This window comes from Acanthaster planci, linkage group LG20 (assembly GCF_054643075.1).
Source record: "Acanthaster planci isolate LZ-2023a linkage group LG20, COTS_SCS, whole genome shotgun sequence".
NCBI lineage: Eukaryota > Metazoa > Echinodermata > Asteroidea > Valvatida > Acanthasteridae > Acanthaster > Acanthaster planci.
This window is the reverse complement of record NC_141796.1, coordinates 6,143,363-6,161,015: the sequence shown is the minus strand read 5'-3', so window position 1 is coordinate 6,161,015 and position 17,653 is coordinate 6,143,363. Positions and strand designations below refer to the sequence as shown.

General features: G+C 46.5%; 1 protein-coding gene across 5 annotated transcripts; it reads right to left on the bottom strand.

Annotated features, from left to right (window-relative positions):
* Nucleotides 1–1,658: 1,658 nt before the first annotated feature.
* LOC110977997 (uncharacterized) lies at nucleotides 1,659–16,406 on the bottom strand. Of its 5 annotated transcripts, XR_015423518.1 has the most exons (8): nucleotides 15,663–16,405; nucleotides 15,145–15,345; nucleotides 14,264–14,449; nucleotides 13,586–13,777; nucleotides 10,920–11,000; nucleotides 10,299–10,418; nucleotides 9,287–9,816; nucleotides 1,659–3,049 (listed from the first exon to the last, which is right to left on the bottom strand). XR_015423518.1 is itself a non-coding variant. In XM_022232601.2 (7 exons), the coding sequence occupies exons 1-7, from the start codon at nucleotides 15,897–15,899 to the stop codon at nucleotides 9,625–9,627; spliced, it is 1,176 nt and encodes a 391-aa protein (XP_022088293.2). In that variant the 5' UTR covers nucleotides 15,900–16,406; the 3' UTR covers nucleotides 9,061–9,624. The 5 variants fall into 5 exon arrangements, 4 of the variants coding, with proteins under 4 accessions (XP_022088293.2, XP_022088291.2, XP_086986757.1 ...); XM_022232601.2 differs by lacking the exon at nucleotides 1,659–3,049 and having other exon boundaries at nucleotides 9,061–9,816; nucleotides 10,953–11,000; nucleotides 15,663–16,406; XM_022232599.2 differs by lacking the exon at nucleotides 1,659–3,049 and having other exon boundaries at nucleotides 9,061–9,816.
* Nucleotides 16,407–17,653: the final 1,247 nt, after the last annotated feature.

Here is a 17,653-nt window from a genome sequence, read left to right as displayed (position 1 = left end):
TGGGGTATGCATTCCACCAAAGGAAGGCCAACCTCTTCACGAGAGTCAACAGGCGGCGCTATTTCGGTCCGATTTTGCACTGTTTTCTATGAAAGCGTATTTGGTGTCGTGCAACCTGGGCGACGAACGAATGGTCGAGTTCGGGCAGGTCCGTTCTTGACACGGGGTTTTTGTTCTTGCGCTCGAACGGCGGGAACACAGGATCACACACCACCTCCTCGTAAAGATTTTACACGAACACACAGAAACACTCGCGAGATTTGATTTTTGAACAGCCACAAAAAGTACCGATATGGCTTTACAAAGCCGAAAACAATGGAAAGGTTTTGCAAAATTAACAAATAATTTTCCATGACAGCAAGGAATATTTTAAATGGAAAAGAAGTTAGCCCTGTTATCCAACATTAACTATCGAAGAATGCAAGGACGCTGCCTGTTGCTTGCCATAAATAACTACTAGCGTTAAGAACCGGTTGCACATTCCCGGCGTTCGAGCGACTGACCCACAAACAACAAATCGAGCCGTTCGTGAACAAACAAGAACAAGCTGCCCGAAATGTCCAGAGCGATCTTCCGAGCTGGACCAAGAGAGGGCGCAATTTTTCTACACCACACGTAAGACCGGAACTTAGGTTAATTTTCGGATTTCGTGCCTGCACCCAGTTCAATACGCCTCGCTGGGACGAAACAGTCCGTCCACAAAATGGTTTAGGAAGCTTAGTTTCATTTTTTATGCTATTTCCCGACACTGAATCCCTTGAGGGAAAAATCTTCATTCCCCACTAAAAATAAAATAATGGCTCAGGCTGCGACTTTCATTTAAAGCATTAGTAACCTAGCAGTTTTCGACCGCCTTCCTGGAACTGAAGAGGGTGGGTGTCTTGGGCGTAAATCCCCGAGGGATGGGGTTTATCCCCCCACCACACACACACACTTTTTGAGGGGAGGGGGTAATTATCAGACAACAGAAACTTCGAAATAATTAACCACACAAGTATTTAGTCTTTAATACAATAATCCGAGAATATTAATGAAAACTGTATGCATTTCAAGTGACTTTCATTTTACCAAGACGTATTCAAATATTTCTTTTTTTAAATACAAGTTATGACACAGTTTTCATGTGTCTTTTAGGGTTTGAAGTGGCAGTAACACATGGTTGCGCAGTTTTGAAAACATTAAATTAAAAATAATTTGTGAGGTTTGCAACCCGTAGGGCAGACATTGCGTGCACGTACTGCTGTTCCCGAATGACCTCGGACATGCTTTGTTTGGAGCACATACAGCATAACTGTTGCAATAGAGGGATCCCAATACGCTTTTAGCGCCGATCTGCGCACTTCAGGGTTTGAAAACGAGGCTGTATGTGTCAGCTTCAATTCTTAACACAATCAGACGATTGAAAGTAAGGAGTCAAGACATAAAATACATAAAGGTATTGTAGCGGTAAAGCCTCTGAGGACTTTCCGGGTCGGTCTCGACCAATAGCGGTGAGCGGCGGCCTGACCTCTACGGCCCGAGACGCAGATCCGTTTTGACGGAGGTCTACCGCCAGGCCCGTAACTCGCCACAGACAGATCACTCTCACACACCCTCACACCACACGGGGCTGACAGACGGGGGACCAAAGGAGAAAGAATGGGGGAACTGGATGCGAGTTTGTGCCTACTCTTTGTTCCAGGACTTTATTCTCCTATATAGGCGCACAGTACCTCACCTACGTGTAGTACTAGAAATTAATCACAAAATTACAGGTGCCACGATTTATTATCAATCACAAACTAAATCAAGCTCACACAGAGTATGAGGCTCCCCTACTGCGACTACTCGATTGGATGTTAATGATTGGATGATTGCAGCTTACACTATAAATCTGAACCAAACTGCACTTGCAGGTGATGTTTGCAGAAGGCACAGCTTTCCAACTGTATGTGGGGACAGTCGCAGCAGGCAGAGCTTTTTGACTGTGCGTGGCGATGGTCGCAGCAGGAACAAGAGCGACTCTTAGCGCGCAGCCGCTTATGAACACAGCGCGCACAACGTTGCTGAGCAACAAGCGCCTGATAGCGCACCAGTGGGCTATGCATTGCGTTACATTGGCGCCTTCCAAGTTTGGTCAGTCCCTGACCTAAAAATTGACACTTAAAATAAAAGCAATGCATGATCTCTGATTTAAATTTCAACCAAATAAACACACCTCCAAAAACCTGATGGTCCTTACAGTGTCAAGCTTTGGCACCCTTAAAACTAAAATTTAGGACATGTAGGCGACATTGAAAGTTTAACATTAAAAGCGTGAACACTTGAAACATTAAGCAAAACTTTAAATGTTAACAATAAAAGAACAAGCCATATCTCTTTAGGCTCAGGCTCATCCGAAACTGTAAAGGCGATTACTGTCCCTCACAGAAATCTTAAACTTCTTAGATAAATTTTCAGATACAAAAATTTATTAAACACTTATACAACATCTGAATAAACATGACTTCTTGTTATAGGCGCAGTATGTCTCCTATTCGCCTAAAGTTCAGCAACCTCCTGCCGCGAACTTGACTTGAAAGACCCGCTCAGTCTGGTCCTTCGTCACCAGCATCCCGTCTTGGTAAATGCTGCGTGTCTCTGTTTCCGTTATCTGGAAGATGTTGCCAATCATGCTACTCTCAAGCTCCCCGTGAGACATCGGCGGTCCCCCTCCTCTCACCTTCACCTTCTTGTCACCTTCACGCTTCTCTCGCCCTTGCTCCTCGACATCTCTGTGCGCCTTAGCTCACCTTCACTTAGGCGCCTGTCTCTCCCACGGGACTCCAGCGTTTCGCCCTGAATGTATGAAACCTCGCCAACATGCGCTCTCAAATTGTTCCTGTGGGAACACCTTCGACAGCGGAAGACTCGCCAAGGCCAATGTTCACCTACTGTCTCTCCAGACTCCTCCTATGCAGCAGCATGCCTCAAACTGGGCATTCTGTCATTTCCCCGTCGGAACAGCTATGGGATGGACTTCTCTCCTCCCGGTCTTTCCCCCATTTCTCGTGACGCCTTCTGCTTCGATCTGTAAAACAGAAGATGGACACACTATTTTGGTTTAGATGCCTATGGATCTACATGGTTAATTGGGGTGGGCAGGCCTATTTAAGGGTTCCCCTGTCTGTCTGTCTCTATCTCTCTCAAACTCAAATATCTCGCAGGCACTCTACGGTCCCTCTTAGGATTACGTCTCGGTAGTGGTGCTACGACCCTGTCGTCATTTGCTTCTGTTTGGCTCAGTTCTGCGCGCTGAGCGCCTTCCTCTCCAGGTAGGTTGGGTGTTTCCAGAACTTCAAGTTGCCCTCCTTCGTTAGGAATTGGACCTGTCACCTGCTCCTCTGACCCACCGCCCGCAGGCAAGTCGCCTGGCCTAGGTGAGTCGCCTGTCGGCGCACCGGTAGTCCACGCCTTAATTGGCTCGCCTTCATGAGGCTTCAGTCTATCACAATGGACGACATTCATTTTGCCGTTCTTTCTTCTCTGGATCCTGAAGACCACGTCCGACAACTTTTGCAGGATAAGGTAAGGACCTTCCCATCTACATTGCAGTTTAGGCGACAGACCCTTCCTTTTGGCGGGGTTGTGTAAGCAAACGAAGTTACCAGGCCCTAGTTTAGGTGAAGTTGTCCGTCGATCATAACACGTCTTCTGCCTTCTGGCACTCTGCTGCAAGCATATCCGGGCCCTGTCATGGGCAGCTCTTAGACGTCTCCGCAATTCACTCGCATAGTCTGTCTCAACTACGCCTTCTGGCACTCTCTCATCTGCTGAAGTCTCAGTTGTTAGATCAATGGGGAGGCACACCTCACATCCCAACATAAGCATGTTGGGCGACTCGCCGGTAGATTGCTGTGGTGTCGCAGAATAAGCAAAAGTGGCCAATGGGCGTTTCTTGTCCCAATCATGTTGTCGCCTCTCAGGCTCTATCATCATTGCCACCATATTTACAAGTGTCCGATTAAATCTCTCAATCAGCCCGTCGGACTTTGGGTTGTATGGACACGTCCGGGTCTTATTGATGCCAAGAATTCGACACATCTCTGAAAACACCTGGGATTCAAAGTTGCGGCCCTGGTCTGAATGAAGGACATCTGGTACGCCAAACCGACATACGAATTCCTTTACGAACGTCTCAGCCACAGCTTCTGCAGTCTGATCAGCTAGGGGATATGCCTCCATCCATTTGCTTAGGTAGTCTCCCACGACCAAGATGTATTTGTTTCCCTTCTTAGTCTTTGGCAGGGGTCCCACGATGTCTAAGGCGACACGTTCCATAGGCGCCCCCACTGCCCGTTGCTGCAATGGCGCCTTCCTAGTTCGGGCCGGGGATTTCCTCTTCGCACATTCGTCACATCGCCTAACAATTGACCTAACTTCAGCCGCCATGCCGACCCAGTAGAATCGATCTCGGACCTTGGCAAAGGTTTTCTTGACGCCCAAGTGTCCACTTGACTTTCCTCCATGCAGCTCTTTCACAAACTCTATGCGGTATCTCTCAGGTAGCACCGTGTGCCACTTTACTAGGTGACCGTCATCTGATTCCCATCGCCTACAGAGGACTCTTTCCCTCACCGCAAGTTGATCCCATATCCGCCAGTATGCTTTCGCAGCTGAACATCTTGGAGACATCCCAGCCCATTCGGTTCTTCTGGTCGACTCTATTTAGCCTTCAGCACCCATCTAATGGATGCATCCTGCAGCTGCACCTCTCTCACCTCCGCGCAGGTGACGTTAGGCGTGAGAGTAACGCTTCTCACTCCTGCCACAGGAGTTGTCTTTTCTTCCACAGGTTCGCCTGTTGGGGTTGTCGCCTCCGCCTACTCATTTCTCCCACACTGTCTACACGGCGCGCGGGACAATCCATCTGCGTTGCCGTGTAAGCGTCCTGCTCGATGTACTATCGTGAAGTTGTACTTGCTGATAACTTGCAACCAGCGCGCCATCTGGCCCTGTGGTTCCCGAAAGTTGAACAGCCAGCGTAGTGCCCCGTGGTCGGTTCGACCCATGACCCTTCTACCATAAAGGTACTGCCTGAATTGCTTCAGAAATACCACGACCGCCAGCAATTCCCGGCGCGTCACACAGTAGTTGTGCTCTGCTTTACTGAGTGCTCTACTCGCACAGGCGACCACCATTTCTTTCCCGTCTGTCACCTGCAACAGGACCACGCCTACGCCTACACCGCTTGAATCGGTGTCCAGGACATACCCAGCTTCAGGGTCAGGGAACTTCAGAACTGGCGCCTCCAAAAGACAATTTTTCAAATCTTGGAAAGCTCCTTCACAGTTACTGGTCCACGCAAATTCTCGTCCCTTCTCTCTGTCAGCCGGTGTAAAGGCCGAGCCCTATCAGCAAAGCTTCTGATAAATCTGCGATAATAGGACGCTAATCCTAAAAACTCTTCACTTCTCGTACAGTCATAGGCGTTGGCCAATAACGAACAGCCCTCACCTTCTGTGGATCAGTCGCAATCCCCTCACCAGACACTATATGTCCCAGGTACAGGACCTGTTGCTTGAATAGGTGACATTTCTTCGGTTTGAGTTTTAGGCCTGCCTGCCTAAAACGCTGAAATACCGTTTCAAGGTGACTCAACCTTCCTCGATTCTCTTAGCGTACACAACGACGTCATCTAGGTAGACAAGTGGTGTCTCCCAATGCAGGCCAGCCAAAACCCTCTCCATAAGTCGCTCAAACGTGGAGGGGGCGTTGCAGAGCCCGAATGGCATCACCCGCCAGCGATACAAACCTCCCCGAATGACAAAAGGAGACTTCTTTCTGGCCTCGTCATCTAGCTCGACCTGCCAATAGCCGGACGCAAGATCCAAGGTGGAGAACTACCTGGATCCTGCTAAGGCGTCATGTGACTCATCGATCCGAGGGATCGGGTAGGCGTCTTTAACGGTGACTGCATTTAGGCGCCGGTAGGCCACACAAAACCACTTGCTCCCGTCCTTTTTTCTCACTAAGACTACGTTGGACGCCCATGGGCTGTCCGAAGGCTCAACAGTGCCATTGCACACCATTTCTTTCACCTGTCGTTGGATTTCTGCCTGTTCCTCAGGAGGATGTCTCCGTGGCCTCTCCTTTATAGGCCAGGCACTGCCTGTGTTGATTCGATGACGGACCAAGTCCGTGCGCCCTATGTCGCCCTCCCCTTCAGAGAAAACGTCTTCATAACGGCACAACAGTTGAGCAATTCTGCTGTGATATCTCGGACCTACACCTTCCTTACTTCTCTAGAACAAGTCCTCAAGGTATTGAAGCGGGAACATCTGAAGAGCCGCTGGACGAAGTTTCTCCCAGTTATACTTCCTGCACGTCGCCTTCACCTACAGGCGTATAAGTGCCCGCCGTGGTTCCCTTCCTGACAACACATCCCCTCTTGCCAGGGTTGAATACTTTGATGGGGAGTGTACTCTCAGCTGCTTAGACCAGCACCCTGGCTACAACCATGCCCTTTTCCGCTATTTCGCCTCTCTCCATAGGCTCAATGACCCCTACTTCGCCTTCCAGCCTGTCACCTGACACATAACCTGGCACTATCGCCTCGTGCCCAGCCGGCACTCTGGTAGTCTCTCCTACCATCACTCTTGCACAGAGCCCACTCCCACGGTCATCTGTAAACTTTATCGTCTCCCCGCTCAACCGTGGCTCCAGAGTTCTGATGTCCAAAGTCCCTTGAGTTGGTATCAGAAAGTCCATTCCCAATATCCCTTGTATCTCGTCCGTGTTGCCGAAGACTATGTTGATTGGCTTGGTCGTTCTACCAATATACCAGTGCGTCCATCCTACTCCCATCAGCGTTTCTGACTGCTGCACCTGTTGTTACTAGTCGTGGTCGACGGTCTCTTGAAATGCTAAAATACAGTGTTGACGACAGCACAGTGTGTGTTGCCCCCGTGTCAACCAGTAGTCTTGCTTTAACTCCCTACATGGCCTACACGTACAACCCATTACACGCTGTGCTACTGGCTTTAGGTGTAGCTCCACCCTCGCCTTCACCTACTTCTTCTCCGGCGCGGTTTTCTCCAATGCCTTCCGGCCCTCTTTCTTCTCCAGCTTTCACACGGGCCTCTGGGTCAGCTGCTCCTTGTTTTCTGACTTCAGTCGCTTTTCCTCGCTTTGCTTACAACTCTTGGCAAAGTGCCCCTTACGTTTGCACCTAAAACAAACATCTTCTGGGTTTGCCTTGCATCTTTGATTGGCACCGTGCGAGGAGTCCGCTGGACGTTCGAAGGTGTCAATTCGCTTTGTCATCTTCTCCAGCCATTCCTTCACCTCGCGCTGATTTTCTTTCATTTTCTGCTTCAGGACATCTATGGGGTATTGGTCCTCGCCCTCCACCACTCGGGCATATTTAGGCCGGTTTCCAGCCCACTGTTCCTCTATTTTTAGGAACCCTTCAGTGTTCAGTGCGGCCCTTATTGCTTCGTCCAGCGATGATGGTCTGGCTCGGAAAATTCCTTCCCTGACGGCTTGCTCCTCCACCGCATCAGAGAAGTGCCCCCTGGCCAGGCGGTCCGAAAGTTCCAGGTAGGCGAGTGAAGCCAGCTCCCTTATCGTCAGCCCCAGCTCCTGCAGCGTCTCCTAAGGCTTCTGTCGCCTGTGCCGCAGAACCGCTAGGTGATTCTCCGCAAACCTCTTTTCCAACAGTCCCACCAACTCGGAGTACGTCACTTGACTCTCACTCGCAGCAAGGTTTCCCAGTACCTTGACTGCATCACCTTGTAGGCTCGCCGCCAGGAACGCTTTTGCCTGACGATCACTCCAACTGTTCGCTACTTTACAAGCCTCAAAATGCTGCCTGTAATCGCGTCACGGGGTCTTCCCGCCAAATCTATCCGGGATGATGTTTGGACACCTGGTAGGAACATCCTCGCTACTCATCATCCCAGCCTTTCACTTCTCGACCTCGTTACTTCGAAGGTCCGGGATTTTTCGCCTTCCCTCAGGCTTGCGTCTTTTTCAGACTGTAACAAAACCCTCTCCTGGGTTTCCGCCTGTCGGCTCGGCAGACTGCCCTCCTCGCCACAGCTCGTCGCCTCATCCACCGTCCTTGACGGAGCGCCTATCGTATACGCGGGTGTAGGCACTGGTGCCACGGGATTGTAGAATCTCGTCCTGGGTTTTGGGGTTGGCCGTATGGATGGTGCTGGGGTTGATGTGTCCGTGAAGAGTTCACGGCTACTGGCACGCGCAACATTGTTCAACACAGTGAGCCTCGGTTTCGTTGCAGATATGCGCAGACATGCGCAGACGGCGCTAATGTGAAATACCTCTATGTCGAACTAGCTCTTTCACGTCTGCGTTAGCCTACGTTCGTATGTATTGAACACCTGTCGGGTCATGCTTTTGTTCACATCACATAATAAAACTCCTGGTCCAACAGTGATTACCCTACAACATGTTCACACCTGCCAGCCTGTCGTACTTCTTCCTGAGGTCAGGCATCACCACACAATAGATTAGAATTTTGAATGAACTGAGGGCTCATTTAAGTACCTTTTAATCTATTGTGTGGTAATGCCAGACCTGAGGAAGGAGTACGACAGGTTGGCAGGTCTGCATGTTCGACTGAATCACCTCCTTCAAACTCCATATATATTTTTGATGAAGACAGCCAAGACAAAGAGTTTTAAAACACATTCAAATTAGACAAAGGTCAAGTTGTAAGCGATCTTAAATTTTAAAACCACCACCAAATTTCAACTATGGTAAATACATTATTTGAGACAACAAATAAAGACGAATACACTTCATAACATGCTGGCAAGATGTGTAATACAAAGTTCTAAAAATTCATATATAACTACAATAGTGTAGCGGAACTAACCTCTGACGACTGCCCGGGTCGGTCTCGACCGATAGCGGTGAGCGCCCTAACCTCCACGGCCCGAGGCGCAGATCCGTTTTGGCGGAAGTCTACCGCCAGGCCCGTGGCTCACCACTGCCAAAACACACTCACACACCCTCGCACCACAAGGGACTAACAGACGGGGGACCACCGGGGAAGAAATGGGGGGGGGACGCCAGTTTGTGCCTACCCTTTGCTTTGATGCTTTATTCTCCTATAGGCGCACAGTGCTTCACCTACGTGCGGGACTATTCACTGATCACAAAATTATAGGTGCCAGGATTTATTAACAATCACAAATCAAGCTCACACAAAGTGTGAGGCTCCCCTACTGCGACTACTTAAATAAATGTAATTGACTGGACGATTAAAAAGTACACTTTATCTCCGATCAGAACCCCTCACCGCAATTGGTGGCAGCTGCAGCAGGAAGTTGCTTTCCAACTCAACACGGTGACTGTCGCAGCGGGAAGAGAGCGACTCTTAGCACGCGGTCGCTTATATACACGCCAGCGCGCACAACGTTGCTAAGCAACAAACGCTTGAAAGCGCACCAGTGGGCTATGCATTGCGTTACAATAGGAATCTGGGAAAATTTCACAGAAATAGTAAAAAAGAACTAAGCCCTTCCTGTTAACTTGTGCGAAGGAGTTCTCTTACAGGTACCATAATGTACAATAATAATAAACTAAAGATGTAAAAAAACTTTGCTTCCTTTACAAAGAACACCAAAAGTTTCAGCTTTAGGCTTTCAGGAAGGAAAACTGGGCTTTCATGAGCAGGTGGTCCGATGGGAAGACTGCGTTGGGACAAGCGTGGAACGGCAGGATCAGCCTCTCTTCCGGCATCCTGAGAGCGCCGCTGCAGTGGAGTGAGCTGGAGCTGAACCAGATGTAGTCCACAGCGGCTACATATTTGTCTGCTCCGCGACCCTGCTGGTTTGGAAACAATAGATATTGTGGGATAGAAAACATCATCGAGCAATTTCATAACAGGCTCCCCTTCAAGTCATCGCTACATCGCAATTTTGCCCAGTACCCATCAGGGTGTGTTTTGTGCATGGGGCAGAAATACCAGGGCAAAATTTCAATTGCTGACAAGATTTTTCAGTGGTAGCTGGGCCAATTTTGCTAGTGCTGGAAGTGTCACCAGCTAAACTACCCATAATGCTTTGCATTTTATACATGTCACATTATTTGACGAAAGGGAGTAATTGCAGAATACCCCGCCACTCTAAAAAACAACCCCTGGAATGACTGGTTACGTGGGTACAAGGTGAAAATCCCTTGACGTGACACTTTGACCTATACCTGGCTATGAGGTTGGTCGTGCGGGGTATTCTGCAATCGATCTGATGAAAGAGATTAACCGCAACCGGTACACAGATGGAAGGAGTATGAGCTATCAGTTGGTATACCTTAGTGTAATTGAGCGCCACATCAAACAGCGCTTGCAAAGCTTTGGTCGGCAGTAGTCCAACTGGAGTTGCACATTCCGGAGAGCTGTCTTCGTAACATGTGAAGGGTGGCTCGTGTCCCTATTTTGATAAACACAAATTTCAAACTGATCAAGAGTCTCCGTGATAAATTGGTTGGACTGTGCTGAAGAATACCATTGATGGCACCAAATAATAAAGTTTTTACTGGTTGGACATTGCATTTTTCCTGAGCATGCCCTGACCCCTCGACCAATAAGTCTGCCTCAGACTTAGATCCTTCAAACTTTGCGTGCAAAGGTTAAGGCTATTCTTGAATATAAATCAATATATATATTTATAAATATAAATAAATACCAATTACATGCTTTTTGAATATTGGACCAGTTACATTTAAATGAAAAATAACACCAATATCTTTATGTCATAATCATACACTGCGTCTAAAATTCCTCCATTTGATCTCAACACAAGTGAACCAATTCCATTAACTTAATTTGCCCAAGACAGGAGAATGATTTGGAAGCACCTAAAACATAGTCTTCTGTTTAAGAATGGATTATCTTTGGATTAATTGCTAGGGGTTACATGTGCTGTACTTACCATAACAGTTTTGTAGGAACTCTTGAGACTTACCGAGTCGTGTGTGAAAAAGTCTGGAAAAACGTCTAGCAGGGACATGACCTGAGCAAAGCCCAATAAGACACATGGTACTACATTTCATTTGTGCACTCGATAACAAATGCTTGTTAAAGGTTAACAGAAATTGAAAACATTTTGCTCACGTGAAGTACAAGTATTTCAAAATAACAATAAACATAGAACCATTTCAAAAACATCATAAATTTAATGCTTACCCCATCAATCGTGACCCAAAATTGAATAAAAAGATTCTGCGTTTCGCCGCCCACAAAAAATCCCCTTTTGGCCGTTCGCGCTCCCAGGCTGATTTGAAGACGTCATCGGCAGAACGCCTACATGTACAGTGTACATGTACATTGCATGATTGCACCAAGTATATGCAGTATTGCACACTTGCAACAGACCACGTTGTGTTCGATGTAGCTTGGCCCACAGGCAAACACTGTCTCGGTTCATGGTAGAAATTAAAAGACACAGTCCTACCGTGTATTTCTTGAACTGAGACAGTGTTTGCCTGTGGGCCAAGCTACATACAGTACATCAAACACAACGTGAACTTAATGTTTTCAAATTCTGTTAGCCTTTAAAACGTAAGAGTGAAAAGGATATGGTAAGAAAGTTAAAAGTGAAGTGAGGTCCAAGGAGGAAAAATGAATGCAAAGGTTTAGGCCCAAGGAGGAAAAATGAGAATATTAATCTACATTCATAAATGCCTCAGTCTCCCTATTAGTAACATGCAACTTGACCGTGTATTAATTATCAAATTTTGATAATGTCCGCTGACATGTGATAATGCCCGCTGATATGTGATAATGCACGCTGATATGTGATAATGCCCGCTGATATGTGATAATGCCCGCTGAGAAGTGATAATGCCCACTGAGAAGTGATAATGCCCGCTGAGAAGTGATAATGCCCGCTGAGAAGTGATAATGCCCGCTGAGAAGTGATAAGCCCCTGAGAAGTGATAATGCCCGCTGATATGTGATAATGCCTGCTGATATGTGATAATGCCTGCTGCGTAAATCACCTGCTGGCATCTGGATACAAGACAGTTTAATCGATTCTGACTGGTGAAGAGTCTGTGTACAGCGGCTCGCCACAATTGGACAATTTGCACAAGGAATATTCCATAAAATGGACGGGGGTGTTCGGGAAACTGAAAGTAAACTTCTAGCACAAAATTGCCCAAAATCCATCATATATTGACTTCTATTGACTCTCTGACTAAAAAGGTATTTATGGGTGGGAATAAATGTGTGCTTGGCCAGTTTTACAGTAACGTTTAAGACTGGCTCAGGAGACTGAACGCTGATATTGCCCTCTGTCATTAGTATCGTCCAGTCTCCTGAGCGGGTCTTAAACGCACGTTTAAGATCGGCCAAGCACATAATTACTACCTTATTATGTTTACTTTAAATTAATAATTGTCGAGACTAAATTGCACGATGTTTGAGTGAACAAGCACTTCACACAGTATTTGCATGACAAATTATTGAATGCACTTTACCAGAAGTGGAAAAGTGCCAAACAGTGTTGTATCCCAGACCTTGATATCCGAGACCAAGACCAAGACATACGAGACCGAGACAAAGACTGAGACCTACTCCTTCAAGACCAAGACCAGGACTTCAAGACTGAGACTTTTGCAGGTCGAGACCGAGACCATAGCATCCGAGACCGAGACCAACCAAAAACCAATGTTTAGTTTTTACCAAAAGGTAAATAGGGACAAACATATGGCAGTACAATTAAGTATAAAAGAAATAAAATGCAAACATTAACATAAACACACACACACAAATACGTCAAATATTTGTTAAAGAATGTCTCAGTTCTTTTATCAGTGATAGTGCTCTACTTTTACCCTGGTGTGGTCATTTTCAACCCGAGTGTCCCAAATGATATGATGTGAACATTAAAACAAATATCCTTAGACTGTTTTTGTAAGCAAAATACTGAAAAACAAATATCCAAAAAAGATGTACCGTAACGAAACTACTTAAAGAACACGTACCACATACAAGACGGAATGAAAGCACTTTCACAGGTGCATACAATTCATAGCGTGCGCACACACACAGACTGGTTCTCGTCCTGGCCTTACGTTCAGCAGGAGACTACGTAGGGAACGGGAACCAGTCTAGTGTACGAATTCCGCTACTCACAAGCTCATCTCCATGATGTCAATCAGCATGGCTACTCTGGATTGGAAATGAAGTAACAACTTGGGACAAGGTTGCATCATGCTGTATTGACTAATCTTCATTCCAGCATCCATGCATGCATGGCAGCTACATGCGCATTTTGTTATGGTTTCGACTGGTCTCGAGGGGGAGACCCGAGACTATGGCATCCAAGACCGAGACCGGCAATTTCGAGACCGAGACTGGCCCTCCCAAGACCGAGACCAGCCCTCCCAAGACCAAGACTGGCCCTCCCAAGACCGAGACCAGCCCTCCCAAGACCAAGACTTTGACAGGCCGAGACCGAGACCACAAAAAAGGTCTCGAGACGGTCTCAAGACAGAGACCAAGTCTAGAGATCTACAACACTGGTGCCAATGGGGATAGTGGTGCCTTTTTTATTTCCTTTTATTTTGCCTCCTCTTTCGACAAATCCCTCACGTTTTTGCTGCCATCCTTTTCACCAGGGAGTCTCAGGTTGCGGAGATACGTTGCTGAGGCTTCGCTCAGCAACCCGTCTCGCATCAGTTGGTATCCAGGGTGGTGCTCCTCAAAGTTGAAATCCCCGCACAAGATGTGGGGGGCATCTGCTCCTCCGCAGAAACGCACCAGCTCTCTTAAAGCAAATGCAGCCTGAAACGACGAGATGATGCATAAATGAGATATTGCTCTTCAAATAGGGTTATAGTTGATTCATCCCCAAAAGTCATTTCTTTTCAGAGCCCAGAGCTCTCCTATTGCTGTATTGCTGTTTGTCACTTATGACTCGACTACAGTGTAGTGATGGGAGTTTTGACAGACTCAAGCTAACATTACTCTTTGAGTAGATCACAAACCTCAAATCATTACATAATGACATGTAGTTTGAAACCCTCATCATTCTCAGCTAAATTCTTCCCCAGGACCACAGTTTTAAAGTGTTCAAAGTGAAAGATTAAAATAGGTAAAAGTTCAGATCACTAGACAGAACTTTTAAGAATACAGCTTGGATACCATTGGCTATCCTTAAGATTTTTGTGGAAGTATTCAAAAGTTCAATACATGTACATCATCACTCTACTGCTGTTGTGTGTGCGAATGTCAAGTGGTTCCCCATCTGTTTCGACTTTAAAACCTCACCTCTAAAGAATTCAAATCCATTCGGTTGTAACTGCCATAGACGCACGTCAGGTGAACGTTTCCCACCGCCACCAGCCTATCCGTCTCCAGACAGCGGAACAGCATGAAGAGGAAGGACCTCTTGCTGTCAATCAAGGCAGGGTCACATGAAGTGGTATTGGTGGGGCTTTGAAGTTTCTCCTGTTCCTGGATGGAGGATAGATGCAGCGCAGACAGTTTATCAACAGAGGAGAAATTCAAGCACCCAACTAATTTCATTAAGGACATGTGGTGGAAAATTGTAAAAGAGAGTGACCAGGATTTTTTATCCGATGCAAAGTAGAAATTCATCCTGTTCTTTAATATGTCAAATTGTAAAAAGTCTACAGAAACACTAGATAGATATTAGCTAATTTGGAAACACACCGTCACTGTTTTCACGAAGTAACATGCTACTTACATTATAATGTTGGAAAGGCTTCTATTGCTTTGAAACGCTGGCATAGTTACGTTTTGTGACAATTTCTGTCGACAGTACATCAACAGCATGACGGAAAATCTACATACATGTATTCAGTTGAATTTACACCGTGGGTACAGGCACTGCCCAGTGGCACTCTCAAAATAATTGATCTGTTCTGTTTACATGTCGGGAGTGGCCACATCAAGGCTGGTTCATACTGCAGGTGAATCTAAAACCGAAGCGAATTTGATGCTACAACAGAATAGCACCAGAATTTCGCTCGAGTTGAAATGTGTTCAACTTCTGCGAATTCGCAGCACGAATATTTGATCTGCCCTCAGAAATTCGCATTTGTGCTCGCTTTTGCACTGAGTATGAACCAGCCTTAAGACAGCACACTGATTAGCTTCATTTGTGCCAACAAAGTGCAAGGGTCCACCTTTTCAAACAGCTCCTTGAAATGACCTCCCTCCTGTTTGACCAGTTGAAACCGCGCACTTCGAAAGAAGGTGGCACTCCCATCAGTCCAAGGTCGCTTGTCGTCAGCCGACCGAGCACTGGGCCGCTTGATGAAAGCACCAGTGTAGCCTCTCTCATGCATATCAGGCACCAAGGTTTCGTCGTAGTACAAACTACTGACCTATACATGACAGTTGATGTAACAGAACAAAATCAGTTTTGAATCTGAGCTGTTCCGTACGGCGTCAAATCTGACTCAAAGTGGACTGCCAGACCAGCACAGGGGTAGGGGTGGAGTATGTTGATCGTGACAGGATGAAAAGAATGTACATGTACATGTATGTGTTCATAATATGTGAAACAAATCATGGTTAGTATTTTAATTGATATCTCAACATTCGACATAACTGCAGCTTCAAACTAATTAATCCTGTACTGAAAGAAATACTCATGACATAGCCAAAAGTTTCGAGCAGAAACCCATCTTCCAATACGTACCTCTTGAAAGCAGATGATATCTGCGTCTTTGTGGTGGTCAATCTCGCCCATGAGCACCGGGTGTCTGCGGGCAATGCTCAACAACTCGTCTGGGCAGTACGAGAACAGCCCGTCCGGCCCAAGGTCCTTGTTCAGTAGGTTGTAGGTCATCACTACAAAGTCTCCAACGATGAGGCCAGCCGTTGGAAGGGTTTGGTTTGGAACCCATTCGCGTTGTAGGTTAGCTGACAAACTCATGACGAACACTTGGCAGCTCTTTCACAACATAGTTACCTGATAGTATCAGTGATATCAAGAATTCTATAAACGTGGTTATTTGAGATTACGGTCTTGCCACCGTCCAAGGCGCCCAACCAATTGTTTTGTACAAACTCTGTTGTACCAAAACTGCATAAGTACTACGTACTGCACCCACTGTCCTTCTCGAACAGGTCAGTTGGCCTGTGTTGTAAAGTGTTCAAGTGTGTGGGTCAGTTGAGTGGTTTCTGTGCATGTCTTACATGTACAAACACAATCCGCTATCAGCTGATCAGTGAACATGTAGCCTTGGTCAGGTCATGTGATAGCCGACTGCACTGTCGATGTCGCGTACGAACAATCATGCGCACAGGCCCATATGTGCACACACAACAGTAGCCTTGATCAGGCCAGGATGCATGCAGGGCGCTGGGCGAGAATTTTGACAACCCCGGCGCCGCCAGGCCTGCTGTACACGTTTAGCGCTTGATATAGCGGACACCGTGCATAGTGCGCCCCCTAACGACTCACAATTAGACTTTGCGCCAGTACAGAGAGTAAGTAAAATCTAGATGTGCGAGGGCGCTCTTCAACAGAAATAAAACAACTATCTATCACTGACGTCTTGGGCCAAGACTAGCTGTACGTGCGTGGCAGAAACACTGCACGGTGTGACCCTTCGTTGCAGTAGGTTTACTTTTATTAATACGTAAGGTAACATTGCATTCAGTACGTCGGGCCGTTATCCTTTGCGAGTGACATCCACGGACGTGTATAATTAAAATCTGGACTCGCATTGCCCTTAATCAGCTTTAATCATTGACACGACAGGCGTGAGTTTGGCCAGTGGATTACAAAACACTCAAGACTGGAATATTGACAACTTCAGCATCAACAACTAGTGGCAAAGTGGAATGTTTTTATCAATCTTTGCAAAATGCTGTCGACGAGTACTTTCCTACCAAGACTGTAACAGTTCACGATGGTGACAAACCTTGGATAACCCCTGAGATTAAATCTCTTATTGTGAAACGTCAGAAAGCATCTAATAAGGGTAAAATAAGTCCGTGGAAGCATGGTGGAAGTTACTCCGCAACAAAATCATTAGGCTTTTAAAAGTACATGTAGGAAGATCTGCATTTTATAACGTAAGTGTTAATGTTGCGAAGCTCAGTATCAGCAATCCAAGGCAGTGGCACTAACAAATTAAAAAAACAGCTGGTTTTAAGCGTAAGCAGAGTTTCAATCTACCTGGTACTTCATCCTTAGAAATTGCTAATAAGATCAATAGAAGGTTTGTAGAGGATAGAGAAATTAGGCTTCCCCTCCCAACAGAATTTAAATGGACCAGTCCTAAAGTTACTTAGTGGCCCTATCCCTGGACTTATGGTAGAACCCAAAGGACAGGATGTTTGCTCTGTTGACCAAAGATCGTATAGCGCCGAAGGCGCAAGATGGATAACTCTGCCCAAAAGGTGTAATTACCATGGGCGCCATTTGAGCAAGCGATACGGCTGCGCAGTTTACGGTAATGCTTCGGCGTAGGCTCACTGCACGAGTGGTGCACTGAATCAATTCAAGCTCCATTGAAAATAGTGTAAAATAAACCAAGTTTGGAGCCCCATGGCAGGCAACTGAAGTCCCTGAGGCCTATCAAACCAAAAACAATGTGTTGTTTGGTCCTTCAGATTTCATTTGATTTTCAATTTTTAGTAGGTTAACCAATGATTTTTTTAATTATCCGCCCCAAACAA

Coding starts and splice junctions, on each gene's coding strand:
- LOC110977997 (XM_022232599.2), bottom strand. CDS start 15,899: ATGAGTTTGTCAGCTAACCTACAACGCGAATGGGTTCCAAACCAAACC. Junction 10,419..10,919: donor GTTCCTACAAAACTGTTATG/GTAAGTACAGCA, acceptor TTATCAAAATAG/GGACACGAGCCACCCTTCAC. Junction 9,817..10,298: donor TGGCGCTCAATTACACTAAG/GTATACCAACTG, acceptor TTTCCAAACCAG/CAGGGTCGCGGAGCAGACAA.